At 40.8% G+C, this 25656-nt stretch overlaps 2 protein-coding genes across 5 annotated transcripts in view; one reads left to right on the top strand and one right to left on the bottom strand.

The window, feature by feature from the left end:
* Positions 1-6131, top strand: part of BBOF1 (basal body orientation factor 1) — a 44683-nt gene extending 38552 nt beyond the window's left edge. For all 4 annotated transcript variants that reach the window (XM_053601744.1, XM_053601743.1, XM_053601745.1 and 1 more), the window contains one exon: positions 5994-6131. In XM_053601744.1, coding sequence (XP_053457719.1) covers position 5994 — 1 coding nt within the window. In that variant the 3' untranslated portion in view covers positions 5995-6131. The remainder of the gene's footprint in view (positions 1-5993) is intronic.
* ALDH6A1 (aldehyde dehydrogenase 6 family member A1) lies at positions 905-25519 on the bottom strand. The gene is made up of 12 exons (XM_053601742.1): positions 25364-25519; positions 14805-14861; positions 13179-13253; positions 12845-13006; positions 12292-12370; positions 11635-11937; positions 10281-10402; positions 8359-8548; positions 7983-8164; positions 6507-6686; positions 6132-6230; positions 905-2828 (listed from the first exon to the last, which is right to left on the bottom strand). Exons 1-12 carry the CDS (start codon positions 25409-25411, stop codon positions 2724-2726), a joined length of 1602 nt encoding a protein of 533 aa, XP_053457717.1. The 5' UTR covers positions 25412-25519; the 3' UTR covers positions 905-2723.
* Positions 25520-25656: the final 137 nt, after the last annotated feature.

Here is a 25656-nt window from a genome sequence, read left to right as displayed (position 1 = left end):
CACTACAACCTAGAGGACAAAGATATTATAAGGAAGGATGACACCATTAAAAAACAAACAAACATGTATTTCCCTTTAAGAGCTTTTTATTTGTAATTTATTATTCATAAATCAATTAGTACAATGTGGAATCTGAGAAATTTCAAATAAAGCCACTTTAGAGCAAAAAGAAATACTGAATTTTTAAGGTGCTATAGCATGAATATAACTGATTTTTTTCCATCTAAGAAACAAACTCTGAGCAAGTAGCTGGCCAAGTAAATTGATCCTAATTAGAACAACACAATTCTGATTAGTCAGATTTTTTTCAGTCATGAAAAAAAAAAGTTTTGTTTTTTTGCCATAGGGTCTTCCTCTATTGCCTGGGGTACAGTGCAGTGGTAGCTTCAAGTGATCCTCCTGCCTTGGCCTCCAAGAATGTTAGAATTAAGGCATAAGCCACTGCCTGGCTGGGGAATATTTTTTTTAAAAAGTGACTTCCCTTAAATGTAAGGAAAATGTCAGGAGTCTCTGTGATTATATTTAATCCCACTTGGAATTTAGATAATAATGATCTTTTATTCAACACAGCCTATAGCTACGGGATTATATTAAATATCTCTACCACTTGTCAGCTGTGATAAGAGATAAAACAAGAGCACTAGGGCGGCGCCTGTGGCTCAGTCGGTAAGGTGCCGGCCCCATATACCGAGGGTGGCGGGTTCAAGCCCGGCCCCGGCCAAACTGCAACCAAAAAATAGCCGGGTGTTGTGGTGGGCACCTGTAGTCCCAGCTATTCGGGAGGCTGAGGCAAGAGAATCGCTTAAGCCCAGGAGTTGGAGGTTGCTGTGAGCTGTGTGAGGCCACGGCACTCTACCAAGGGCCATAAAGTGAGACTCTGTCTCTACAAAAAAAAAAAAAAAAAAAAAGAACAAACAAGAGCACTATATTTCTAATTATAAATTTCTATTGCCTCACTTTTAGGAAAGTGGAAAAAAAAAGACCCAGTGGGGTTGTAGGTATATTTTATTAAAGTTCCAATTATCATAAATGATTGAAGATTCTGACATTTCATCCAGCCAGGTAGTAGAAATAAGCCTCAAGTCTACAGAGTGCACAACATTTTCCAAATTTTTCACCATCCTTAATTCATGGAATAACCCCCATAGAATAGGTTAACACTACTGAAGTGACGGCTAAGGAAGCAGGAAAATAAACAGTATTCATTTGGGATGGCAGAACAAAAAGATATAATCCATTTCATTGAGCACATCAATTTCTATTCTGATTTAAAGTTTAGAGATATCAAAGTAAATAAAAAATATGAGGAGGGTAAAGAATAAAAATGTACTTACTGAGTACAATGTAGACTATTCTGGTGATGGGTATACTGAAAGCCCCAACTTCAGTATTATATAATTCATCATTGTAACAAAAACACCATACCCCCTAAATCTTAAAAAAAAGAAAAAAAAAAAAAGAAACAAAAAGCAAATAAAGGCATTTGAACTAATGATAGAAGGACTCTGTCAAGACATTGCTTTTTTGAGTATGTCATGAAAAGCTCTGAAATTTCTTAGGCCACAATCAGTTTTCTCACATTAAAAAGTATAATGAGAGGGCGGCGCCTGTGGCTCAAGGAGTAGGGCGCCGGTCCCATATGCCAGAGGTGGCGGGTTCAAACCCAGCCCCGGCCAAAAACCACAAAAAAAAAAAAAAAAAGTATAATGAGAAATGCAAGGAAGAGCAAAATACCATCAGATTAGACTTATGTTAAGGCAAGAGTTCTCACCCACTTTCATGATTGGAACACTTCTTGACTTCTGGGCCTAAAAACCTTTTTGAATAATTTTCTAAGAAACTATTTGCATCTGAATTAAAGGCTAAAATATTAATTAAAGATTGCTGAAACAAACCCTACAACTTATCACTTGGCAAACATAACAAAGAGTTGATTTATTCATTGCTCACTGAGGTATCCTTGAAGAGTGATCTTCAGAAGTAGGAACAGTGACAATGATAGAATAGTGGTCATGAATTACTAGGACAATAAAGTGGCTTTGAGCAGAAAAGAAAGAGGCAGTTGTCACAAGTTGGGATAAATAGAAATGTGTAATGTGGGATAAAAGAGAGGCTCAGGAAAACTTTGCAGAGGGGTCTCCCCTGTAGGATTTATGTAGTCCTATGTCTAAGGATCAACCAGAGGAGGGTGAATTATTTCTATCTTGCTTCACCATCCAAGAGTTCATCTTCCAATTATTGGAAGATCTTTTTTTGTTGTTGTTGTAGTTGCCATTGTTGTTTAGCAGGCCCGGGCTGGGTTCAAACCCGCCAGTCCTGGTGTATGTGGCTGGCGCCCTAGCCGCTGAGCTACAAGCACTGAGCCAAAATAAAAAAAGGAAGATCTTCTTTATATATACTGACCTTCCCCTCCTCCAAGTTATCAGAAAAGGGAAGAATTTTTAGAAAACATGTTTAAGCTCTTATTTCCAGATAAGCATTTCACAGCCATAATAACAATTACCTCAAAAATAGAAGTATGAAGAGCAAGTGAAAAATCTGGTTTCAGTGTCACACTAAGAGTCTCCTATAGCAATTTTGCAGGGACTGATAATCCTGAGAAAGATTATAGTTACAACGTATTCCAATCCCAGGGATCAGATCTGAGCAAAGTTGGCACATGAAGCTGGTCAAAAATAAAGGGAGGATATTCAGTATAGACTGAGTATTCACCAAACTTGTTTCTAACGGCCCATGGTAGGCATGACTACAGCAGGTGAGGAAAGAGTAGCATCGTCTTCTTTCCACTGAGAAGTGATGGTCTTTATCTGAGTGTAGAATTGGATGCCCTAAGGAGAAAAGGAGGGGGGAAGAGTTAGCATGTATTTCTGGGAGTTTCATGATTCTTCTTTTAGTTGGCTTATGAAGGAGGTGCTATAAAAGTCTACTCACATTCCTATTTGAGGAATGCAATTCAAATTCGATACACTGTTTGAAATAATTTATCTAAAGCATTTAGCATAATACCTGGACAGAATAAATAGCCATCATTATTATGCTGAAACTAGTACTTTAAGCCAAGAGCATCTAAATGGAAAACTTGAACATATACTCTGTTAAACTTGCAGGCCTTTATCTTCCTACAGCTGAATATCACGTGTCCTAAAGTCAACAGATTTGGCTCAAATCCTGCCTCTTCTCCATATTGACTACAGTTTAACCTTGAGCCTTATCTGTGTGACATAATAGCAATGTTGTGTGGAGAAAGTGAAATGACATGCAAAAATATCCTAGCAAAGTGACTGCTATTCAACAGTTGTTAGTTTTCCTCTCCTTCCCATGAAGAAGAAAAAGGAATAAAGGAGTTATGTTATATATGTTAGGCACTTTCTGATAATTGTCAGTGATAAAGAGCTCTATATTGAAGTGGCAAACCCCAAATATCTCACAAATCTAAAGTAAAATGTCTGACATTACACATATCTACTTTTTTTTTTTCCAAGGAAGGTTTTGTTCTGTTGCCTAGGCTAAAGTGCAGTGGTACTCATTGCTCACTGCAGCCTTGAACTCCTGGGCTCAAGTAATCCTTCTGCCTGAGCCACTGCAACTAGCCAAATTTCACTTCTAAATCACAAATAACACATAAGCCAAAAAATTCAGCTGATTTTTTTCTTTTTTGAGACAGAGCCTCAATCTGTCACCCTGGGTAGAGTGCCGTGGCATCACAGCTCATAGCAACCTCCAACTCCTAGGTTCAAGCGATTCCCCTCTCCGCCTCCCAAGTAGCTGGGACTGAATAAACTTAGCCTGCCACAACACCCAGATATTTTTTCTTTTTTTGGGATGCAGCTGTCATTAGTTGTTTGGCGGGGCCGGGATTCAAACCCGCCAGCTCAGGTGTATGTGGCTGGTGCCTTACTGCTTGAGCCACGGGCGCTGAGCCTTATTTTAAGGCTTTATACATATGCATATACACAGTTTGTTATTTTATAAAAGTAAGCTAGAGCAAAAGAGAATCCATTTTTCAGATCTAACACTTATATCATTTTTTTCCCCCATGTAGAGACAGGGTCTTGCTAGGTTTCTCAGGCTGGCCTCAAACTCTTGGGCTCAAGATATCCTTCCATTTTGGCCTCCCAAAATGCTGGGATTACAGCATAAATCACCTCACCTGGCTAGAACAGATATCTTTAGAAAAACCATTACTGTGATTAAAATACTCTTCTGGAAGTTTTTGACAAAATCTGGGCCATTTTAATGTATTAAAACAATTTTAGAGATTATTATATACTTTTTTTGTTTTTGAGACAGAGTCTCACTATGTCACCCTTGATGTGATGTCACAGCTCATAGCAACCTCAAACTCTTGGGCTTAAGCGATTCTCTTGCCTCAGCCTCCCAAGTAGCTGGGACTACAAGTGCCTGCCACAATGCCCAGCTGTTTTTTTGTTGTAGTAGTTGTCATTGTTGTTTAGCAGGCCTGGGCCAGGTTTGAACCCACCAGCCCTGGTGTATGTGGCTGGCGCCCTTCACACTGAGCTACAGGTGCTGAGCCTATTATATACTTTCAACATAAAGATACAAACTTTTATCTTTCATTATGTAAGTGTGATCTTTTCTTTGTGTTCTTTCAAGAATGCAAAGTAGCAATTTAATAATTGAAGGATTTAAGACTTCAAACTGTATATATGGTCAATTTTTTTTCTTAGGCTTCCTCCAAGAAGCCTCACTTAGCACACTAACTTACTAACTTACAGTAATGAAAAATGGGTGGGAGGAGTGGTTAAATAATAGTTGTACTGTTTCCCTTAATGTTAGTGCTTATTACTGGCATCAAACTAGTTATTTTTACAAAAAGCTGTGACTAATATGCTAAGTGATTAATAAGCCTCTGGATAACCAAAGTGTTGACTGTTTTTTATTTCGTGGAGGCAGATCCTCACTCTGTTGCTTGGCATTATCATAGCTCACAGCAGCCTCAAACTCCTGGCCTCAAGCAATCCTCCCACCTTGGCCTCCCAGTGCTAGGATTAGGCAAGAGTGACCAAACCATGCCCAGCCCAAATAATAATTACAGTGTGATGTAGCTGGGATTACAGTCACTCACCACAACATCCCACTAGTTTTTTTCTATTTTTAGTAGAGACATGGTCTCACTCTTACTCAGGCTGAGCTCAAGCAACCCATCAGGCTTGGCCTCCCAGAGTGCTAGGCGAGAGCCACTACGCCCAGCCTGTGATGAGGACTTATTAATGTGGCTTAAAGGGCCCTACATGACTTGCCCCCTGCCTACCTCTCTAACCTCATTTCTTCCCATTCTCCACATTCGTTCAATGTGCTCTAGCCCATTTCTGCTGTTGGAGCATGCTGTGCCTCTTCCTGCTTTGGGACATATGCTCCTGCTGATAGAAGTGGAGATAATTCAATCCTCATAACTTCACATTTGAGACATAAAGAGGATATCCCCCAAAATCACACAGCTAATAACTGGTGGAGCTGGGATTTGAACCGAGGCAATTTGGTTCCAGATCTGCTTTATTTTTCTTGTTCACTGCTGTATTTGTAGTGCCTAGAATAGTATTTGGTACAAAAAAAGGTGCTTGATCAGATTTTTTGTAAATGAATAACTATTAAAGGAGAAATATGTGCAGTGGGAGCACATGGGGCATACCATTGAGGAAGTGGGTGTTGGTCAGGGCTGATTTTCTAGAGCAGTGGTTCTCAACCTGTGGGTTGGGGTTGAGACCCACCGGAACTGTATTAAAGGGCCATGGCATTGGGAAGGTTGAGAACCACTGTTCTAGAGGTATCTATTCTTTACACTGAGACATGACAGGTGATTAGGAGTTTGTCAGATGAAAGGAGAGAGATGGGAAAGAGGGATAGAGGCAGAGGAAATGGCACATACAAAGGTTTGGATTTCTTCATGTTCTTTCTCCAAAATCTTTGTTTCCTTGAGTTATTGAGGAAGAAGCGACTTTGGCAAAATGTTGTTCACCTTTTTATCTTTTTAGGAGACCTTCTGAGAAGCACTGAAGAACATATGACTGCACAGAAACTGCTCACAGGCCCTATCTTGCAAAATTCTTGCTCTTGAATGTTTAAGAAAACTTCTTAAAGAAAATAGTATTTTTTTTTAACTCAAAAGTTACCTGTTTGCCATAGAAATTGGTGTCCCCCCTGAAGGAAGATCGAGAGCCAGTGAATGAGAACATTGGCAAAGGCACTGGAATGGGGACATTCACTCCCACCTAAAGCAGAACAAATCCACATCACATACTGAGTGAAGGACTCAAACAAGAGAATTCTCCATTTAGAAGCACAAAGACATCAGAGACCAACGTTAATACCTATCTTCTACCCCATTCTCTACCTCATGTATTTTTATTCCTGAGGAAGAACAAGGCATTGTAGGAGGCTGGAGGGGCAATCTTTAAACAAGTTGCAATGACTGATCATTGTCTATAGTTTCTTTTTCAGAAATAGTAAATGACTATAAGAATCTCCTAAAAATTCTGTTCACAAACCTGTCCGATGTCCACCAGGTGGGAATATTTCCGAGCAGTGGCTCCATTGGTGGTGAAGATGGCTGTTCCATTTCCATATGGGTTATCATTTACAATTTTGATGGCTTCATCCAATGTTTCTGTCTCCAGAACCACAAGAACTGGACCAAAAATCTCCTCTTTGTAACAGGTCATATTTGGCTGCCAGGAGTGATGCATTCAGAAAAGAAGTCAGCTTTCGGGGTTCTGAATATTTTATGCCTATTTAGTACTTTTACTTAATTGGTACTTTCACTTAATATCTATAATTTACATGGGTAACTTTCATGTTAACAATTTTCATTTTAAACCACCTATAAAAAAACATTCTGTCTTACAGTGTTCCATCTTCCAAGCTACCAACTATATAAATACCTTGAAATTCCTATTAACTATAACCATACTCATTATTATTAAGCACTATTTCTTGAGTTCTTGACCCATCACCAGCTTCTTTTTTAATACCTGAAAAACTTGTATACAATTATGTTATCAGTTACATGAAAATTCATTTTTATATATATTCAAGTCTATATTAAATATACCAGGAGAACTTTTCTCTTTATAGAAATCCCATGCTATTTTCTGTAACAATATTTTCATTCACTCCTTTGCCTTTCAAGTCTATAGATTTATATTTTGATATCAAGTCACATTTAACACATTCAAAACATCCTTCATCACTGCAGCTAATCAGCTGTGTGTGTTGCTGATAAGTGGATTTTTCCTCTATGGTTCTATAGCAAAAGTTTTCATAATTTCTGCTATACCTACAATCAATTCTTGATTATTTAGGAATATAGTGGGGATATCTGAATTTCTTCTAACCCTAATTTAGTCATGAATGTTAGGTGAGAGAATTTCAGAGTTTTGATAATTAAAAGTTGACAGATCAATTCTTTTTCTTTTGTTACTTTCTGTTGAAGATGCAGCTAAATTTGGGGCAAGGGTAGGTATTCAATAAATTATAAGATAGGTGTTGGCAAACTACAGGCTGTGGGCCAAATGTGGAATGCTATCTGTTTTCGTAAAGCCCACAAGCTCAAAATGGTTTCTGCATTTAAATGATTGGTCAGAAAAATCAAAAATATTTCATGACATATAAAATTATACAAAATTCATATTTTGGTGTCCATAAATAAACTTTTATTAGAACACAGCCACATAATGTTTATGGCTGATTTCACACTATAACATCAGAGTTGAGTAGTTCCAACAGAGACTGTATATCCCTGCAAAGCTAAAAAAGCCATTTATGGAAAATTTGCTCACCTCAGATATAATGGGAAGACCTCTGGTTGGGAGTTAGGAGGGAAGACTCATTTAGACTCCAAAGTAACTAAGCAAGAAATGTTTTAGTCATTAAAGACTTTCTTTCATAATTAGTGGGATGAGATTCTATAGCTCTAAGGTGTCTTTAGCTCTCATATTTGTGAGATTAACAAAAGAGTTGTTCACCTTAACATTTGAGATGATCGTGGGTCCAACGAAGTTGCCATTTTCATAGCCTTTGACTTTAATTTTTCGTCCATCAAGGAGGAGGGAAGCACCCTCCTTTGTTCCACTATCAATCAGATTACAGACTCGCTCTTTGGCCTGCGGAGTGATCAGAGGGCCAAGATCAGCTCCAGGCTGGTCTCCTATAAAATAACACAAGTATTTAAGGCCTTCATTGACATAGTATGACTGCTAACGAGAGATGAATCCAAATGACAAGTACAGTATTAAGAGAAGCAATGGTAATAGGATTGTTGCCAGTGGCCAAGACCAATGCTAAAATCAAGAGTTTAGTGCTACAGATACAAAAGCTAAAGGAAGTTAGATGATTGATTACCTGCATTGACTCTCAGGTTTTTAGCACGTTCCACCAGTTCTGGCAGCCACTTTTTAGCTTCTCCTACAAAGATTGCTGTCGAAAGAGCCATGCAGCGCTGACCGGCAGCTCCAAATGCTGCCCCAACCAGCTGGTTCAGGGTATTTTCCTTATTGGCATCTGGCATGATTACCCCATGGTTCTTGGCTCCCTAAGGAAAATATAGAAAGTACATGAGTCTTTCTTGCCAAATACAATTAAGCTAAGAAATTAGGCAAGGAAGATGAGCTTTCAAATGAAAATTTAGGAAAGTACTAAAGAATTCATTCTTTGTTGATTTGAGGACAGAAATTTGTGTTTAATACAGTTGAAATCCTGGCAACACTGAGCAAGTCTCCAGGTTACTTTTTCTTTCTAGCTGATATGTATTTATTTAGATCAAAAATATTACAAAAATAGGCTCGGCGCCTGTAACTCAGCAGCTAGGGCGCCAGCAACATACAATGGAGCTGGCGGGTTCAAATCCAGCCTGGGCTTGCCAAACAGTGACAACTACAACCAAAAAATAGCCGGGCATTGTGGCAGGTGCCTGTAGTCCCTGCCACTTGGGAGGCTGAGGCAAGAGAATCACTGAAGCCCAAGAATTGGAGGTTGCTGTGAGCTGTGATGCCACCACACTCTACCTAGGGTGACATAGTGAGACTGTCTCAAAAAAAAGAAAAGAACTTGTCTGCGGGGTTACTAGTTGGGCTCCTAATACGTAATTTTAAGAAAGAGGTCTCCCAAACTGCTTTCTCGATATAAAGCTTCAAAACTGGCGGGTCATGGTGGCTCATGCCAGTAATCTTAGTACTGTAGGAGGCCAAGGTGGGTGGAATCCCTGAGCTCAGTAGTTCAAGACCATTCCAAGCAAGAGTGAGACCTTGTCTCTACTAAAAATAGAAAAACTAGCCGAGCGTTGTGGCAGGCATTTATAGTCCCAGCTACTTGGGAGGCTGAGGCAAGAAGATAACTTGAGCCCAAGAGTTTGTGGCTGCTGTGAACTATGTCACCACAGCACTTTACCGACAGAGTAAAACTCTGTCACAGAAAAAAAAAAAAAGCTTCAAAACTTCTTTTCTATGTAGGATAATATATGGTTACTTCCAGATACTATGGTTGAGTGTAGGGTTAGATACCATATCTGGTACTCAGTTTCATCCCATTATACATAATGTTGAACAGAATATCTCAGTAAATGTGAAGTAAACTGGGAGGGGCTTAAGTTCAATTGGCCAAAACACATTTACCCATGAAAAATAAGTGGGCATAACATGAACAGTTTGCAAGAGATGATTATTTTTTCTGATGATCTGCAGAGATGATTATTTTTCTACAATATGAACTGAAGGAAAGAGTGAGAAAGATGTAACAAGACTTTGTTTATTCTCAAAGAATTGCTTATGTATTTGGCATGGAACTAGTAAGAGGACAGAAAAACTTGCAACCAAGTAAACCACACTCATATATCAAGCAGTATCAAATGGGGACATGATGCTCTTTCCAGTGCCTTAAGTAGCCCGGACCTTTAGGGAAGATCATATCTTTTGACATGGGTAGTTAGGATACTCCTTAAAAGAAGGAAAGATAAAGGGCTAGAAGTATGGTATAAAGGAAGAAATGGCCAGAACCAGAATCTAGGTGTTAACTGCTAAAACCCAAAGAATTTGAATAACATTCTTAGGAAGGAATAAGCCCTCTGTCACCAAGATTAGCTGTATATAGTAAAAGGTGATTAACATGACTTTGAATGAAATCCCTCAAAAGGTCCATGGTTAAAGTTCATGATGATATGGTAATTAAGAAACACATTAGAGCAGAATGAGTGGCCCCCTTGCTGAAGGGCTCTTTTTAGGTAATTTAAATACAAAATAAAGACTGGGGAAATAAGGAATAATAATCACCATGTTGGCTTGAACCCTCTTGCCATGTTTTGATCCTCTCTCAAAGATGTATTCTCCTGCCTGGTTGGATCCCACAAAGCTGATTGCTTTGATGGTCGGATGATCACAAATAAAATTTACAGCTTTAAGAAGAAAATAAATGATTACCACAAAGGAACAAGTGGCTTCTTAACACAGCAAGTTTCCTTTTCCCTCCTGCTATGGATTTAAAGTTTTCACACATTTGTTTTTTTGTATTAGATTCTCATTGTGAAGTTCTCTTCTTATTTCTTCTAAATTCTTTAAATTACAAATTCTATTTAGGCTCTTTCATTATTTTTCTCATTTGTTATTCTAGAATTTCCGCTTCTAACTCTTAAGGCCACAGCTATTTCCTTCCAAATAACAGCATTTTAATACTGAATGCTTCCTTTTTGTCCTTTAAGAATATGCTATTTCCTCAACTGTCACTATGTACTAGGACTCACAGAAACTACTCTACCCTCCGGTGAGAGGTAATGTAGCACAGTATTTAAGAGCAAACATCAGAGTCACCCTTCCCAGGTATGTACATCCTGACTTTGATAGTTTCTAGAAGTATGACTTTGGGCAAATTAATTTTATCATGCCTCAATTTTCTCATCTATGGAAAAATAATACTACCTACTGCAAAGGGTGATTATAAGGATTAAGTAAAATATGCAAAGCACTAGGAACAGTGCCTGAAATACTGAAGCACTATTTAAGGATTAGCTATTATTATATGAATTAGAAGGCCTTTAGTATCTTTAAGGCGTATTCTAAGTTAAATTTTCTCATGAATTCCCTTAATACCGAAGCAAAAACTTTCTCTTTAACCTTTTTTTTTTTTTTTCCTGAGACAAGGTCTCCCTCTGTTGCCTGGGCTAGAGGGCAGTGGCATTATGATAGCTTACTGCAACCTGAAAATGTGCTCAAGTGATCTTCCTGCTTCAGCCTCCCAACTAGCTAGGACTGCAGGCATGTGCCACCACTCCCAGCTAACTTTTATATATATATTTTTTGCAAAGTTGCTCAGGCTGGTCTCAGCTCTTACTCTGACCTCCCAAAGTGCTAGGATTATACCCCAACCTTTCTTTAATCTTTTCTAGCTAAATCCATATTGCTAGTGTCCCCAAATAAACTATAGGGAAAAAAGCATTGCCACTCATTTAGTTATGTTAGCCCCTAGAGATGGCAAAACAGTCAGCAATCATTACCTCCAAACATGGAGGTTACCATTAGTATAATAAATCCCTTCTCCCTAGGTTCCTCATCCTAAAATTTTCAATCACTACTCAATACCTTGTTTTTTTTGGTTGCCAGATTAAGTAGCCACATGCAGAATGGCAGTTACCTTCATGTTGTCCATGAATGATGTTCAATGTTCCATCAGGGACACCAGCATCCTGGAGCAACTTAGCAAGAAGCATGGTTGCTCCAGGTACTCGTTCTGATGGTTTCATTAGGAAGGTATTTCCACACACCATGGCTATGGGAAACATCCAAAGGGGGATCATGGCAGGAAAATTGAATGGAGCAATGCCTGCACACACTCCCAGAGGCAGACGGTAAGAATAAAGGTCCATGTCTTTGGTGATGGATGGCATGGTCTCTCCCAGCATGAGAGACGTCACACTACAGGCATGCTCCACCACCTCTGGAACAGAGAAGAAGAAGTCAGGCCACCAGTTCTAGCTCAGGCCAGTGATGGGGGGTGGGGTGGGCACTGACTTGCCTTTCCCAATGAAGGGGCTGGACAAAATGAGATTTTCTGAATGGGAAAGAGAAAACAATATGCGTATACCTGCTGGAAGGGCATCTGAGTAAAATAATCAAGTAAATCAGTTTTATAGATACCTAAGAAGTATCGCCATTTTCACAAGCATAAAAAAGATACTATGGAATGGCAAAATCTACATAAAGAAAGAAGCAACCTCCCCATATGGGGATTTTTGCCTTCCATCTTCCCATCTTCCTTTCCCAAAAGTCCCATAAGGGACTTCCAGCTTACGCAGGCCCCGAAATACATCTCCTTCAGCATCAGCTAAGGTCTTTCCTTGTTCCAACGTGATTAATTTGGCAATTTCTTTCTAGAAAGAAAACACAGAAATAGAGATTAATACAAGATGTTCTTCCCTTTAATTCTCAGGTAGCCAAGAAAGAACAAAGCTAGAGAAGCAGTGCCAGGGAGAGAACCACGATCAATGTCTCTCTGTATTGCAGAGTTACAGAGGGCAAATGAAATGGTCTCTTCTGTGAGAGTAACAGATTTCTTTTCTTTTTTCTTTTTTGAGATAGAGTCTCACTATGTTGCCCTGCGTACGAGTGCCATGACGTCACAGCTCACAGCAACCTCAAACTCTTGGGTTCAAGCGATTCTCTTGCCTCAGCCTCCCAAGTAGCAGGGACTATAGGTGCCTGCCACATTGCCGGCTATTTTTTGGTTGTAGTTGTCATTGTTTGGCAGGCCTAGGCTGGATTCGAACCCACCAGCTCTGGTGTATGTGGCTGGCACCCTAGCTGCTGAGCTATAGGCGCTGAGCCAGGAGTGGCAGATTTCTTACCAAGTTTTCTTTAATAAGTTGTTGATAGCGGAGCATGACCTGCTGACGGCTTAACACTGAAGTATCTGCCCATGTAGGAAAAGCACGTTTGCAGGAAGCAACGGCTGCATCCATTTCAGCCTTAGTGGCCTGGGGGACGCGGCCAATTACCTCATTTGTGGCCTGATAGGAAAAAGAAGCATTTAACATACTTTGCCTTTGCCTTTTCTGCATTTTACATCTAGTCACAGAAGCAGGACTATGTGCTTTAAGATAGACACCCAGGTCCATACTTTTCATCACAGTCCTAGCATTCTAGGTTTGGCAATTCAAGTTCCAAAGTAGCTTCACTTACTGGGTTGTGGATATCAATCCATTTGTTGCTTTTGGATTCAACAAATTTTCCATCAATGAAGAGTTTTACAGTCGGCTGAAGAAAACCCACAAAACTTTGAATTAGTGAATTGCTTTGCTTTTCCTTCTCCCTTTCACAAAGAGGAAAGAATCCAGGTTGATAACCAAATCTCTTGGTCTCTAGAAATGTTACCTCTAGGAAAGAGATGAGTGGTATCTTTGTGTATAATGTATATCAGGATGTGGCAGAGCACCTCAATACTGTAATCTCCCTAACAGTGGGAAATTCCTTGCTATTCATACAGTGGAACTTCATGAGCAAAACCATGGCATTGTGAAGGTTATACTAAAAAAGCAACTTTGTTAACAAGGATTAGCTATTAGGATTTGTTGGCCTAGCTGACTTTCTGTTATAGGACGATGAGCATGTATTACCTTTATGAGCAAAAGATTTTTTTTTTTTTTAGAGACAGAGTAGAGTCTGTATTACCTTTATGAGCAAAAGATTTTTTTTTTTTTTTAGAGACAGAGTAGAGTCTCAGTCTTTATCGCCCTCAGTAGAGTGCTGTAGCGTCACAGCTCACAGCAACCTTCAACTCCTGGGCTTAGGCAATTCTCTTGCCTCAGTCTCCCAGTAGTAGCTGGGACTACAGGTGCCTGCCACAACGCCCAGCTATTTTTTGTTGCAGTTTGGTCAGGACCGGATTCCAGCCCGCCACCCTTGGTTTATGGGGCCAGCACCCTACTCACTGAGCCACAGGCGCTGCCCGAGCAGAAGATTTTTTAAATGCTTCTATGTGTATTTTTTTCTGAGAAATAGCTCATTTTATTAAATTTTCAAAGGGGTCTATGAACCAAACAAGGTAAAAGAACATTGTATCATACAAGTACATGTGCATACTTCTATATGGCAAGGGTTTAGAGGAATAATCCTTATTCATTAGATTTTAGGTACTACAAGTGGCTGACAGAGGTATGTAAAAACAATTCTAAAGGTAGTTAAGAAGAAGAAAACTGCCTGGAAGGGTCTACAAAACCTTTAAAAGGCATGAAAGTGTTAGTATCATTTGACATAGCAATCTTATTTTAGAAGGAAAATAATCCAAAAGAAGGAAGAAACTATATAAATGTTATACAATATTAAAATACTGAAGTAATCTAAATGTTATATAGGGAAATTATTAACTAACGTAAGCTATATCTACTTGATTGACTATTACACAGCATTAAAATTATAAAGACCACCTTGCAACACTGGCAATGTTTGCAACACAGTAGACATAATATTAAATAAGAAAACCAAGGTAGATATTTTTTTAGACAGGGTTTTGCTCTGTTGCCTATACTAGAGTGCAGTGGTATCAGTCTAGCTCACAGCAACCTTAAAATCCTGGACTCATAAGGATTCTCCTGCCTCAGCATCCGGAGTAGGTGGAACTACAGGCATCTGCTACCATGTACAGCTGATTTTTCTATTTTTTGTAGAGCTGGGTCTTACTCTTGCTCAGACTTGTCCCATACTCCTGAGCTCAAGCAATCTTCTTGCCATGGCCTCCCAATGTGCTAGGATTACAGGTATGAACCACTACCCTGGCCAGAAATCAATCTTTATACCAAATAAACTTACCACTGAAGAAGAGAAGGAAGATGCTGAATACCAGGTGGATTTCACTTTGGAAGAAAACTGTGAGACAAAAAATAAGGATTAATTTTACAATGAGAGCAGATAATTATTTAAAATTTAGCAAATGGCTGCTATCCAAGGTTGGACAATTAAGTTCACAAACTCATCCTAGAAAAAAGTGCTACATACTGCATTGAATGTCAGACTGAATATCATGACAGTCACCAGATGGCCAAAGGGAGTACTTCAAAGGTAACCATAGTGATATTCAGCAGAGGTATGTAGTTTTTTCTAGGATGAATTTGTAAACTTAATTGTCAGAACTCACACAATGACAGTTCTGATGGCCACTCTACAAAAAGTTCTAAAATTATCTTGAAGGGTGGAATAGGCACTGGTGTCAGTGTTTAACTTCCCAAGAGACTACTTCAAAGGTGACCATGTGATATCAGCAATGAGATATATAGCACTTTTTTCTAGGATGAGTTCACAAACTTAATTGTCCTTATATGCTTAACATTATACTAACTGCTGTGCGCATATGAAAAAGGACTTGGTGTTTTTGTTTTTGTTTTTTTTTTTCTTGAGAGAGTCTCATTCTGTCTCTTGGGCTAGAGTGCAATGGCATCATCATAGCTCACTGCAACCTCAAACTCCTAGGTTCAAGCAATTCTTCTGCCTCAGCTTCCTGAGTAGATGGGACTGCAGGCCACAGCATCCAGTTAATTTTTCTACCTTTTTTTTTTTTTTTTTTGAGATGGAGTCTTACTCTGTTGTCTTGGGTGGAGTGCCATGCATCATCATAGCTCACAGCAACCTCAAACTCCTGGGTTCAAGCAATCTTCTTGCCTTAACCACCAGAGTAGCTGGAACAACAGGCAAGCACCACCATACCTAGTTAGTTTTTTCTATTTTTAGAGGTGTCAGGGTCTCTTGCTCAGGCTGATCTTGAACTCCAAAGCTCAAGCGATCTACCTGCTTCAGCCTCTCAGAGTGCTAGGATCACAGGCCACCATGCCTGGCCATTTTTCTTTTTTTAAGACAGAGTCTCACTTTGTCATCCTTGGTAGAGTGCTGTGGTGTTATAGCTCACAGCAACCTCAAACTCGTGGGCTCAAGTGTTCCTCTTATCTCAGCCTCCCAAGTAGCTGGGACTACAGGTGCCCACCATTAATGCCTGGCTAGTTTTTTAGAGATGGGGGTCTTGCTCAGGCTGGTCTCAAACTCCTGAACTCAAGCAATCCACCTGCCTCAGCCTCCCAGAGTGAGGGAGGTGGATTATAGGCATGGGCCACTGTGCCTGACAAATTTTTCTATTTTTTGTAGAGAGGGTTTCCTGCTCTTGCTCAGGCTGTCTTGAACTCCTAGCCTCAAACTGTCCCCCTTCCTAAGCCTCCACATAGTCTTTAAAGAGAAAAGATAGAAGTCTATGAAACACTATGAAACTATGAGAGAACAATAGGACATAGAACAGTCCTATTCTAATAGGACATAGAATAATCTATGTCCTCAATTTCAAAGATAGTACTGATTAAAAAATTTTTTTCATTACATCATATTATCATAATTTTTGGCCTGGAAAATATACCATAATTCTAACAATATGAAAATACTTAACATGGTATCTAATATAATAGGTATTGAATTTAAGTATACAATCAACGTAAATATAATTATACTATAAATAATATATCATATAATCTCTGTAAAGATAAATCAAATAGTATATAATCAAATGTTAGTAAAATATTCCCATACAAATACTTCAAAACAAATCATCATAGCAACCGTATTTGTAATAGCCCCAAACTTGGAAATAACTCAAGTGTCCACCATTATATGGTTGCATAAAGAAACTAAAGTGAGGGCAGCACCTGTGGCTCAGTGGGTAGGGAGCTGGCCCCATATACCGAGGGTGGTGGGTTCAAACCCGGCCCCGGCCAAATTGCAACAAAAAAATAGCCGGGCATTGTGGTGGGCACCTATAGTCCCAGCTACTTGGGAGGCTGAGGCAAGAGAATTGCCTAAGCCCAGGAGTTGGAGGTTGCTGTGAGCTGTGTGACGCCATAGCACTCTACTGAGGGCGATAAAGTGAGAGTCTGTCTCTACAAAAAAAAAAAAAAAAAAGGAAACTAAAGTGGTATATTCAAACATTGGAATACTAATCAGCAATACAAAAGAATTAACTATTGATACATACAACATAAATAATTATAATTTTGGCAAGCAACAGAAATCAGACATAAAAAGAGAACATTTTGCTTTTTCTGCGCGGCAGCCGAGGGAGGACGATTTGGGAATAGCTGGTGGGTGGGAAGAACCGTTAGCTATGCGGGTGGGAAAGCGGCTGAGCCTGCGAAACGGTAGCTGGGCTCTTGGAGGGAGATGGGTGTTTCCGGACGTGTTATCAGTGAACTGCGGGGAGACTGGAAAACATGCTGCCAATTCAAAAACGTTTAAAAATGCACATAGGTAGCTGCAGATGGATGTCCTTTAGCTGCAGTTTTTTGAAATACTCCTTTGTTGCCTCAGAGGTGTGCCATGCAACATTATGGAAGAAAGAACGAAGACTGCAAGAAAACAGATGAACAGAAGCAAATGATGAAAATGAATATTTTACTTGGTTTTACTAACTTCATTATAAATGATATAGAAAATAAATGTGAGTAATTATTTAAAAAAAAAAGAGAACATTTTGTATGATTCCATTTATACAAAACTAGAAAATGCAAATGAATCTACAGTATCAGATAACAGATCTGTTTAACCTGCGGATGATGTAGAAGGCAGTGAGGGGGTAAGAGGGAAACTTTTGGGTAATGGATATCACATGTATATTATGCTGATTGTGATGATGTTTTCAAAGGTACACACAAATATTAAAACTTAAACTGTTTACTTTAAATATGTACAGTGTACTTTATGTCAGTTTTATTTCATAAAGCTATTTCTAAAATGCCATAGGTACTAAAGAGGAAAAAAAATGTGTTATACAGATAATACTTCATAGGGTAATGGGGAAGGAAGGATTAGTTACAATAAGGTAACTGTGAAAAAATAGTTTGTATATATGTTATGGAAGTTGATTTAAGACATTTTCAAGTATAATTAAAGTGACTAACTGAAATACGCAAAACTGGGATATAAAAGAAAGCTACAATCTAATAATCTATTATCTTGTCTGAAAAGGGTTTATGGCTGTGTGAAGTATGCCTGCAACACTGCTGGTCCTGAGACTATCTCAGGGCCAGCAGATAATCATCCCAAACACCCAGTCTGCCTTCCCTCCTATTCCCCACCAAAGCTATTTCAAAACCTCAACATTCTCCTGGAGCCCACCATGTCTTCATGTCTTACTTATAATTACATTCCCAATACCAACATAGTGCCTGGTACATAGTAGTGTTTAGTAAATATCTAGTGAATGAAAGAAAGGCCTGCTGCTGTCTGCCCCCCCACCCCCACCCAGACTAAGTTAGAAGGCCCTTTTTTGTTCTCCCATAGCAGCTGATACTTCCTCTATTAGGCTTGGCCCCCTGTGTATGGTAATCACCTGGCCTGTTTTGTGTTGCTATGAGACTGAGTCATTTATAAGGAAGAGGTTCTGTAGGCTCGGAAGTTCAAGGGCATGGGCTTTCCTTCTATGTCCCAAAATGGTGGAGAAAGTGAAAGAGGAAGCTGATGTGAAGAGGAAAAACCAGAGGGGTGTCCTGGCTTTTTTTTTTTTTTTTTTGGCCGGGGCTGGGTTTGAACCCGCCACCTCCAGCATATGGGACCGGTGCCCTACTCCTTGAGCCACAGGCGCCGCCCAGGTGTCCTGGCTTTTTAACAACCTGTTCTCTAGGGAACTAAACCAGTCTTGTAAGAGCAAGAATTCACTACCCAAGCCAGTCACCATTCACTTGGGGGATCCAGTCCTATAACCTAAAACACTTCCCAACAGGCCCTACCTCCCAAGCCACCACATCGGGGTTCAAATTTCAACATAGTTTTGGTGGGGATAAACAAACCATATCTGAACCCTAGCACCTGAGTAATTGTCTTACCATAAAGACTGTAAGTTCCATGAGGGCAGGCACTGCATCTGTCTTGTCACCTACTTTGCAGAGTTAATGTGATCAAGACTAAGCACGAAAAGTAGCTAGCACACTGTTGATGCTTATTAAATGCTCTTACTATACATACTTATTTGCTTTCACTCTTTGCTCTTTCAAACTGACCAATTCTCCTAAAACTGCCAACTCTGCTACCTCCCCTTTCTCTCTTTCAGGTAAATAATGGCCTTCTTTGTTTTTCTTACTTGAGAGAAAACAGAAATCATCAGATAAGAACTTCTTCCACTTCCTACTAGCAAACATTCAAACTACCTGTACCTAATGGAGAAGGTAGTCAGTAAGCTCCATGAGGTCAAAACAACTGGGCCACAGTTGTGCACAATCAATATCTGTAGACTGAATTAAGAGATGTCTGTTCTTCAATCAAAGGCTAATCGCTGCACCTATGCTCTAAGGCCAACTTCCCATCCTGGTCTCAGACACTTCCATTAGTGATCTTGTTTTATTCCTTAAACCCCTGTCCATCCAATAGCTCCTTTCTTAGTGTATGTACACTAAAAAAACAAACAAAATCTTTCCTCTTCCTCAAATCCAAATCCTTGTCTTTTAACCATTCTCTTTTTCTTAGCCAAACTTTTTTTTTTTTTGAGAGTCTCAGTTTGTCACCCTCAGTAGAGTGCTGTGGCGTCACAGCTCACAACAACCTCAAACTCTTGGGGGGCTTAAGTGATGATTCTCTTGCCTCAGCTTTCCAAGAAGCTGGGACTACAGGCGCCTGCCACCACGCCCAGCTATTTTTTTGTTGTAGTTGTTACTGTTGTTTAGCAGGCCCCATTGTATGTGGTCAGTGCCCTAAGGACTGAGCTACGAGTGCCGAGCCAGCCAAACTTCTTGAAAGGGTTCTCTCTACTAATTATTTTTATTTTTTCGTTTTCCCACTGACTTTTCACTCTACTCCAATCTTCATGACTGAATACCAATGACTTCCTACAACTCATGGACTCTTCCCAGTCCTTCTTGTACTCTCAGCAGAGATGACGTGGTTATTCCTATCTGCCTTCCTGTATCACCTTTTCACTTGTCTTTGGTAATGCCCTGGTGTCTCTTCTGTTTGGCCACTTATCTCCCTCTTTTGCCAGCTCATCCTTTTCCATCTTAAAGTTTTTCAAGGCTTAGTCCTGGACTTTCTTTTCTTGTCATCCTGCATATACTCCGTGAGTGATTTTTGTCAACTCTTATGACTTAATTATCTGGATCCCAATGATGCGCAAATCTGTAGTCCTTAGCCCGAATCTTCCTCTTCAGTAATAACCACATAACCATCTTTTCCATACCTTTATTTGGATATTACTTGGCATATGATGAAAAAGTTGAACTCTGCATTTTCCTCCCACCAATCTGCTACACTTCCTTCCTATAGCCCACCTTTCAGTGAATGGGGCCATTATTTAGCTAGTTGCCCAAGGATCCTGCCCCAGTTAGTCCTTCTCACTTAATAGTGAATCAAACAAGTCTTAACCAACTGTCCTAGATGTCTTTGGAATATACCACTCTCTTTTCCCTGCTCCTCTCACCATTACCAGTCTATAATTGTCTCCACCTAGATGGTTTCCCAGCCTCCAATCTTAAACTTTCTGACTCTAGTTTCTACCCTATAATTAGAGTTTTTCTAAAATATAAATCTGGTTGGATCACAAACCCTCCAGTGGCTTTCCACTGCTGCTGGGATAAAGACTAATCTCCTTGGTGTTGCTTAGGAGACTCTACATAGTATTTTTGCTACTTTAGTTTCATAGCTTGCTACTTTCCTCTTTGTTCTCTATGCTCCAAACATTTGGAAATTGTTTTGTGCTCTCTTTGCCCTTGCACATGCTGCTCCCTCATGCCTGACACTCTTTCATTTGTGTGGCTCACTCCTTGAGGTCCCCATTTAGCCATCACTTTCTCTAGGAAGTCTCAACCATTGTGAAGTTCATAAAGCACCCAAATTCCTTTCTTTCTCATGTCGCATTATGAAATAATTGCTTGTTTCATTATTAAGTTATTCTCCCCTTAGATGACTAGACTGTTGTGTCCTCAGTTCCCCACATGATTCTTAGAATAAATACTCCATAATATTTTGCAGAATGTAAGAATGAATACTCACCAAGCAATGATTTATTTATTTTATTTATTTATTATTTTTTTTGAGACAGAGTCTCAAGCTGTTGCCCTGGGTAGAGTGCCATGGCGTCACAGCTCACAGCAACCTCAAACTCTTGGGCTTAAGTGATTCTCTTGCCTCAGGCTCCCAAGCAGCTGGGATTACAGGTGCCCGCCACAACACCTGGCTATTTTTCTGTTGTAGTTGTCACTGTTGGCTGGCCCGGGCCGGATTCAAACCTGCCAGTCTTGGTGTATGTGGTTGGTGCCCTAACCACTGAGCTATGGGCGCTGCCACCAAGCAATGATTTGATATTCATTTGTTCCATATAGACTCTCTTACAGGGCAAAAAAATGCACTGACTAGCCAACTTGAGCATTCTAGGCCACTTTTTATTTAGTCACCTGCCCACAGCCTCCCTGCTGTCCAGAGGACATAAAAGGCACTGAATCTGATATGATATTACGATATAGTTTTTTTATTATTAAGCCATATACACATAGATAATGAATACACTTATATAATAGTTTTGACAGGTTAGATCTCCCATCTTTTCTTAATTTCCTAAAAAACAACTCATTAGCACTGCTGCAGAAGAAACTACCTAGTGATCAGTCACGAAACAGTTCCGCTCTCTCGATATTTATTTTCTACTTGCTATTTCCTTTACCAGGGAACCACCCCTTCCCAGCTGGTTCTTTCCCTTGGTCCCTACAGTATCCTAGGTTCTCCTATTGGTCAGAACTTACTGCATTACAATACATGAGCTTTCAATGAGTGTTTTACTGAAAGCCTGGGACAATGCATGACACAGAAAGAGATGGTAAGGATTAAGTCTTGAATTTTCAGTTCCATCAATTACTTGTTAGGTGACGCTGATAACCTTAAATGTCAGGTAATTTACTTCATTATATTAATTCTAATGTTCACACATATTCTTTTTTTTTTTTGGTTTTTGGCTGGTGCTGGGTTTGAACCCACCACCTCCGGCATATGGGACCGGCGCCCTACTCCTTGAGCCACAGGCGCCACCCTCACACACATATTCTTTAAACTAGAAAGTAGGGGAGCTGAGACGGAATTCAAATATGACTGTGAAGCCTGTGCTCTTTCTACTAATCACTGAGGCAAGTCACTACATATCTTTTTTTTTTTTTTTTGCAGCTTTTGGCCAGGGCTGGGTTTGAACCCACCACCTCCGGCATATGGGGCCGGCGCCCTACTCCTTTGAGCCACAGGCGCCGCCCGTCACTACATATCTTTAAGACTAAATTTTGTTTTTTTTTTTTTTTTTTTTTTTTTACCCCCTAAAAGTGGTTTTCCTATGTCATCCAGGCTAGCTTCAAACTCTGGGCCTCAAGCAATCCCTTAACTTCAGCTGGTTGTGCAGGACTATGGCCACTGGGCCCTGCGAAACTATTTTCCTTATCTCTGAATGGGAATGCTTATATCACAAGGAGTAGGGAGAAGCTTAAGATTTTTACCACCCTCCATAGCAGAGAAGATAAGCTGACTACTTCAAGTAACTCTCTCCTAGAATTCCGCTCGTAGACTCTAGTCTTTTTTTTTTTTTTTTTTGAGACAGAGTCTTACTCTGTTGCCTAGGCTAGAGTGCCATGGCATAAGCCTAGCTCACTGCAGCCTCAAACTCCTAGGCTCAAGCAATCCTCCTGCCTCAGCCTCCCAAGAAGCTGGGACTACAGGCACCCATCATGATGCCTAGCTAATTTTTCTGGTTTTAGTAGAGAGGGGATTTTGCTCTTGCTCAGGTTGATCTTGAACTCCTGAGCTCAAGTGATCCTCCTGCCTAGGCCTCCCAGAGTGCTAGGATTACAGGCATGAGCCACCACACTCAGCCTAATCTACTCTTTATCAAAGTTTAATGTTACAACAACTCCTAGTTGACTACAGATTACAACTTCTTTTCTTTTCCGGGTCAGCCCAGAAGGTCCTTTAAATTAATCAGAAAATAGTGTCTGTTTCCAAAATAAAGTATGTAGAAAAGAGATTAGGTTCTTCTTGATGGAAAGGATAAAATATAGTAGAACCTCCATTGGTGACCACCTCCTTACACTGACCACTTTAAGTTGATCTAATTTTCTTTTTTTTTTTTTTTGTAGAGACAGAGTCTCATGGTACTGCCCTCAGGTAGAGTGCCATGGCGTCACACGGCTCACAGCAACCTCTAACTCTTGGGCTTACGCGATTCTCTTGCCTCAGCCTCCCGAGCAGCTGCGACTACAGGTGCCCACCACAACACCCGGCTATTTTTCTGTTGCAGTTTGGCCGGGGCTGGGTCCGAACCCGCCACGCTTGGCATATGGGGCCGGCGCCCTACTCACTGAGCCACAGGCGCCGCCTAAGTTGAACTAATTTTCATAGACCAGGCATGTACCACGTGTATGTATTAGTACAGTAGGCCTAATTCCTTAAGTTGACCACCTCTGTATGTTGACCAGTTTGCTACATTCCCTTGGGCAGAACTTACAGAGGTTCTACTGTATCATCTCAAGGTTCTCAACGACTCATAATGAGGAGAGGGGACGACAAGGCAAAAGAAAAAAGCCAATTTTGGTAAAAAAAAAAAAAATTCAAGGAGAAGTACGTAATGGAAAATATAAGGGGGAAACTTTGAAACAGAACTAGAATCAAGACAAGAAATACTGAGTGAAATCAGACCTTCTGGCAAATACCTCAAACCCATTCTCTGTTCTATCCCATTAAACAGCATATTTAAACATGAACCTTTGCTGACTCTGCCAAGAATCTTTTTTTTTGGCCGGGGCTGGGTTTGAACCTGCCACCTCCGGCATATGGGGCCGGCGCCCTACCCACTTGACCACAGGTGCCGCCCCTCTTTTTTTTTTTTTTTAAGACAGACTCTCACTTTATCACCCTGGGTAGAATGTTATGGGGTCCTAGCTAACAGCAATCTTTCAAACTCTCAGACTCAAGTGATCCTCTTGCCTCAGCCCCTGGAGTAGTTGAGACTACAAGTGCCCACTACAATACCTGGCTAGTTTTTCTATGTTTAGTAGAAACACTTTGCTCAAACTGGTCTAGAACTCCTGACCTCAAGCAATCCACCGGCCTAAGACTCCCAGAGTGCTAGAATTATAGGCGGGAGCCACCATAGCAGGTGGCTCTGCCAAGAATCTTAAAGATAGGTAAGTTTCTTTAGCAGAGCTCACTGAAGCCTGGTGGAAGTTCCCAGGCTGGTTGCAATGGGTAAGAAGGGCAATGTTATTTCTTGCAGGTTTGACAATGTTGCCTGCAGTAAATTTTGCCTATATTCTAAGTCCTTGCTAGGATGTAAACAACAGGGGACTGGCCATGAACAGACTTGAAGATCACAGGCCTCGGGCATACAGCTCCTCTACTACCTCTCCATAGGCTGGCTTCAGTCAGGACCCAACCAACCGCATTGGCAATGAGGAGCTGATTTTGGGGCAGGAACTTTCGCCTTTCTTCTTTGGCTCCCATTTTCTATCTGTAGTTTTAGAAATGTTTAGTACCTTGAATGTACCTGGAACATACTGGTGGCATTGCCACATGTCCTTACCTCTGACATGAAAACTGTAACTTCGCTGAAAAAAAGTTTTCATGAAAGTCTTGGCAAGAAAGGGGACAGCCCACAAAGAGCCATATTTGGGGAAAACAGCTTAGCAAATTGCTGCCTTTGTTAAAAACCTGGTGTATCTTCTAGAAGGAGATTCAAAGTTCACTGCGTGCCTGCTCCCCCTAGCTCAGATTACAGACCGTGAAGCCGGGTGGGGGAAGGGAGCGATTTGGATCCCCCAGCAAGAAATAGATAAGAAAGGTGACCAGGGTGGCGTCTGTGGCTCAAAGGAGTAGGACGCCAGCACCATATACCAGAGGTGGCAGGTTCAAACCTGGCCCTGGCCAAAAACTGCAAAAAATAAAAATGAAAAAGAAATATTCAAAAAAAAAAAAAAAAAAAAGAAAAGAAAGGTGACCAGAAAGGGGAGTGTCTAGGGGAGAGAGAAGTGGCTGGTGCAGAGGTGAAAAGAAAAGGCAGTGGGCGGAGTGAGAGGTGAGGGAAAGAGAGTGACAGCGGGGACGGGACAGGGCTGGAGGAGGAAAGTGGGACAGAGCCAGAAAAAGGAGAATCAGTTATAAAAGGGTTGAGGGCCAGGGGTGGTAGTCCAGAGTTGGATTCGGGACGAGGAAGGATACAAAGTGAGGTTTGGGGATAAGAACAGGGCCGCACAGGTACGGTGGAAACACGAGGTCAAAAAAGGGGCTGGACCTAGAAGTAGATCTTGCCCGAGGATGGCTCCGAGAGTTGGACGGAAAGGATCCAATTCCTAACTTTGTGGTCCCTCGGCGCTACCCTCACTTGCCTGGAGGATCCGGGTCCGCGCTGCCGCCGCTGCCACCACTGCTGCCATGGCTCTCGGCCGCCTCTGCAACCAGCTACTCGGTAGAAGCTCTACAGCTCCCAGGCCTCGCCCTCCATCTTGTGAGCCTCCTCATTGGTGGCGAGCATCATTTTCTTTAGCCAATCATCCGTCCGAAAATCTGACTCCACCCTCCTCCCCCTCGCTCTTAGCCCTGGGAATAGGTGACTGGCCGGGAGCAGAAGCGCTCTCCCTCCTTCCCACTTCCGCCAATTCTGTTGGCTGAGGTAGAGAAG

Source organism: Nycticebus coucang, chromosome 9 (assembly GCF_027406575.1).
Source record: "Nycticebus coucang isolate mNycCou1 chromosome 9, mNycCou1.pri, whole genome shotgun sequence".
Taxonomy (NCBI): Eukaryota; Metazoa; Chordata; class Mammalia; order Primates; family Lorisidae; genus Nycticebus; species Nycticebus coucang.
The sequence above is the reverse complement of the archived record's forward strand: the minus strand, read 5'-3'. Positions and strand labels throughout refer to the sequence as shown.

Coding starts and splice junctions, on each gene's coding strand:
- ALDH6A1 (XM_053601742.1), bottom strand. CDS start 25,411: ATGGCAGCAGTGGTGGCAGCGGCGGCAGCGCGGACCCGGATCCTCCAG. Junction 8,165..8,358: donor AAACCTGAGAGTCAATGCAG/GTAATCAATCAT, acceptor GTTATTTTATAG/GAGACCAGCCTGGAGCTGAT. Junction 6,231..6,506: donor ACCTGGTGGACATCGGACAG/GTTTGTGAACAG, acceptor GTTCTGCTTTAG/GTGGGAGTGAATGTCCCCAT.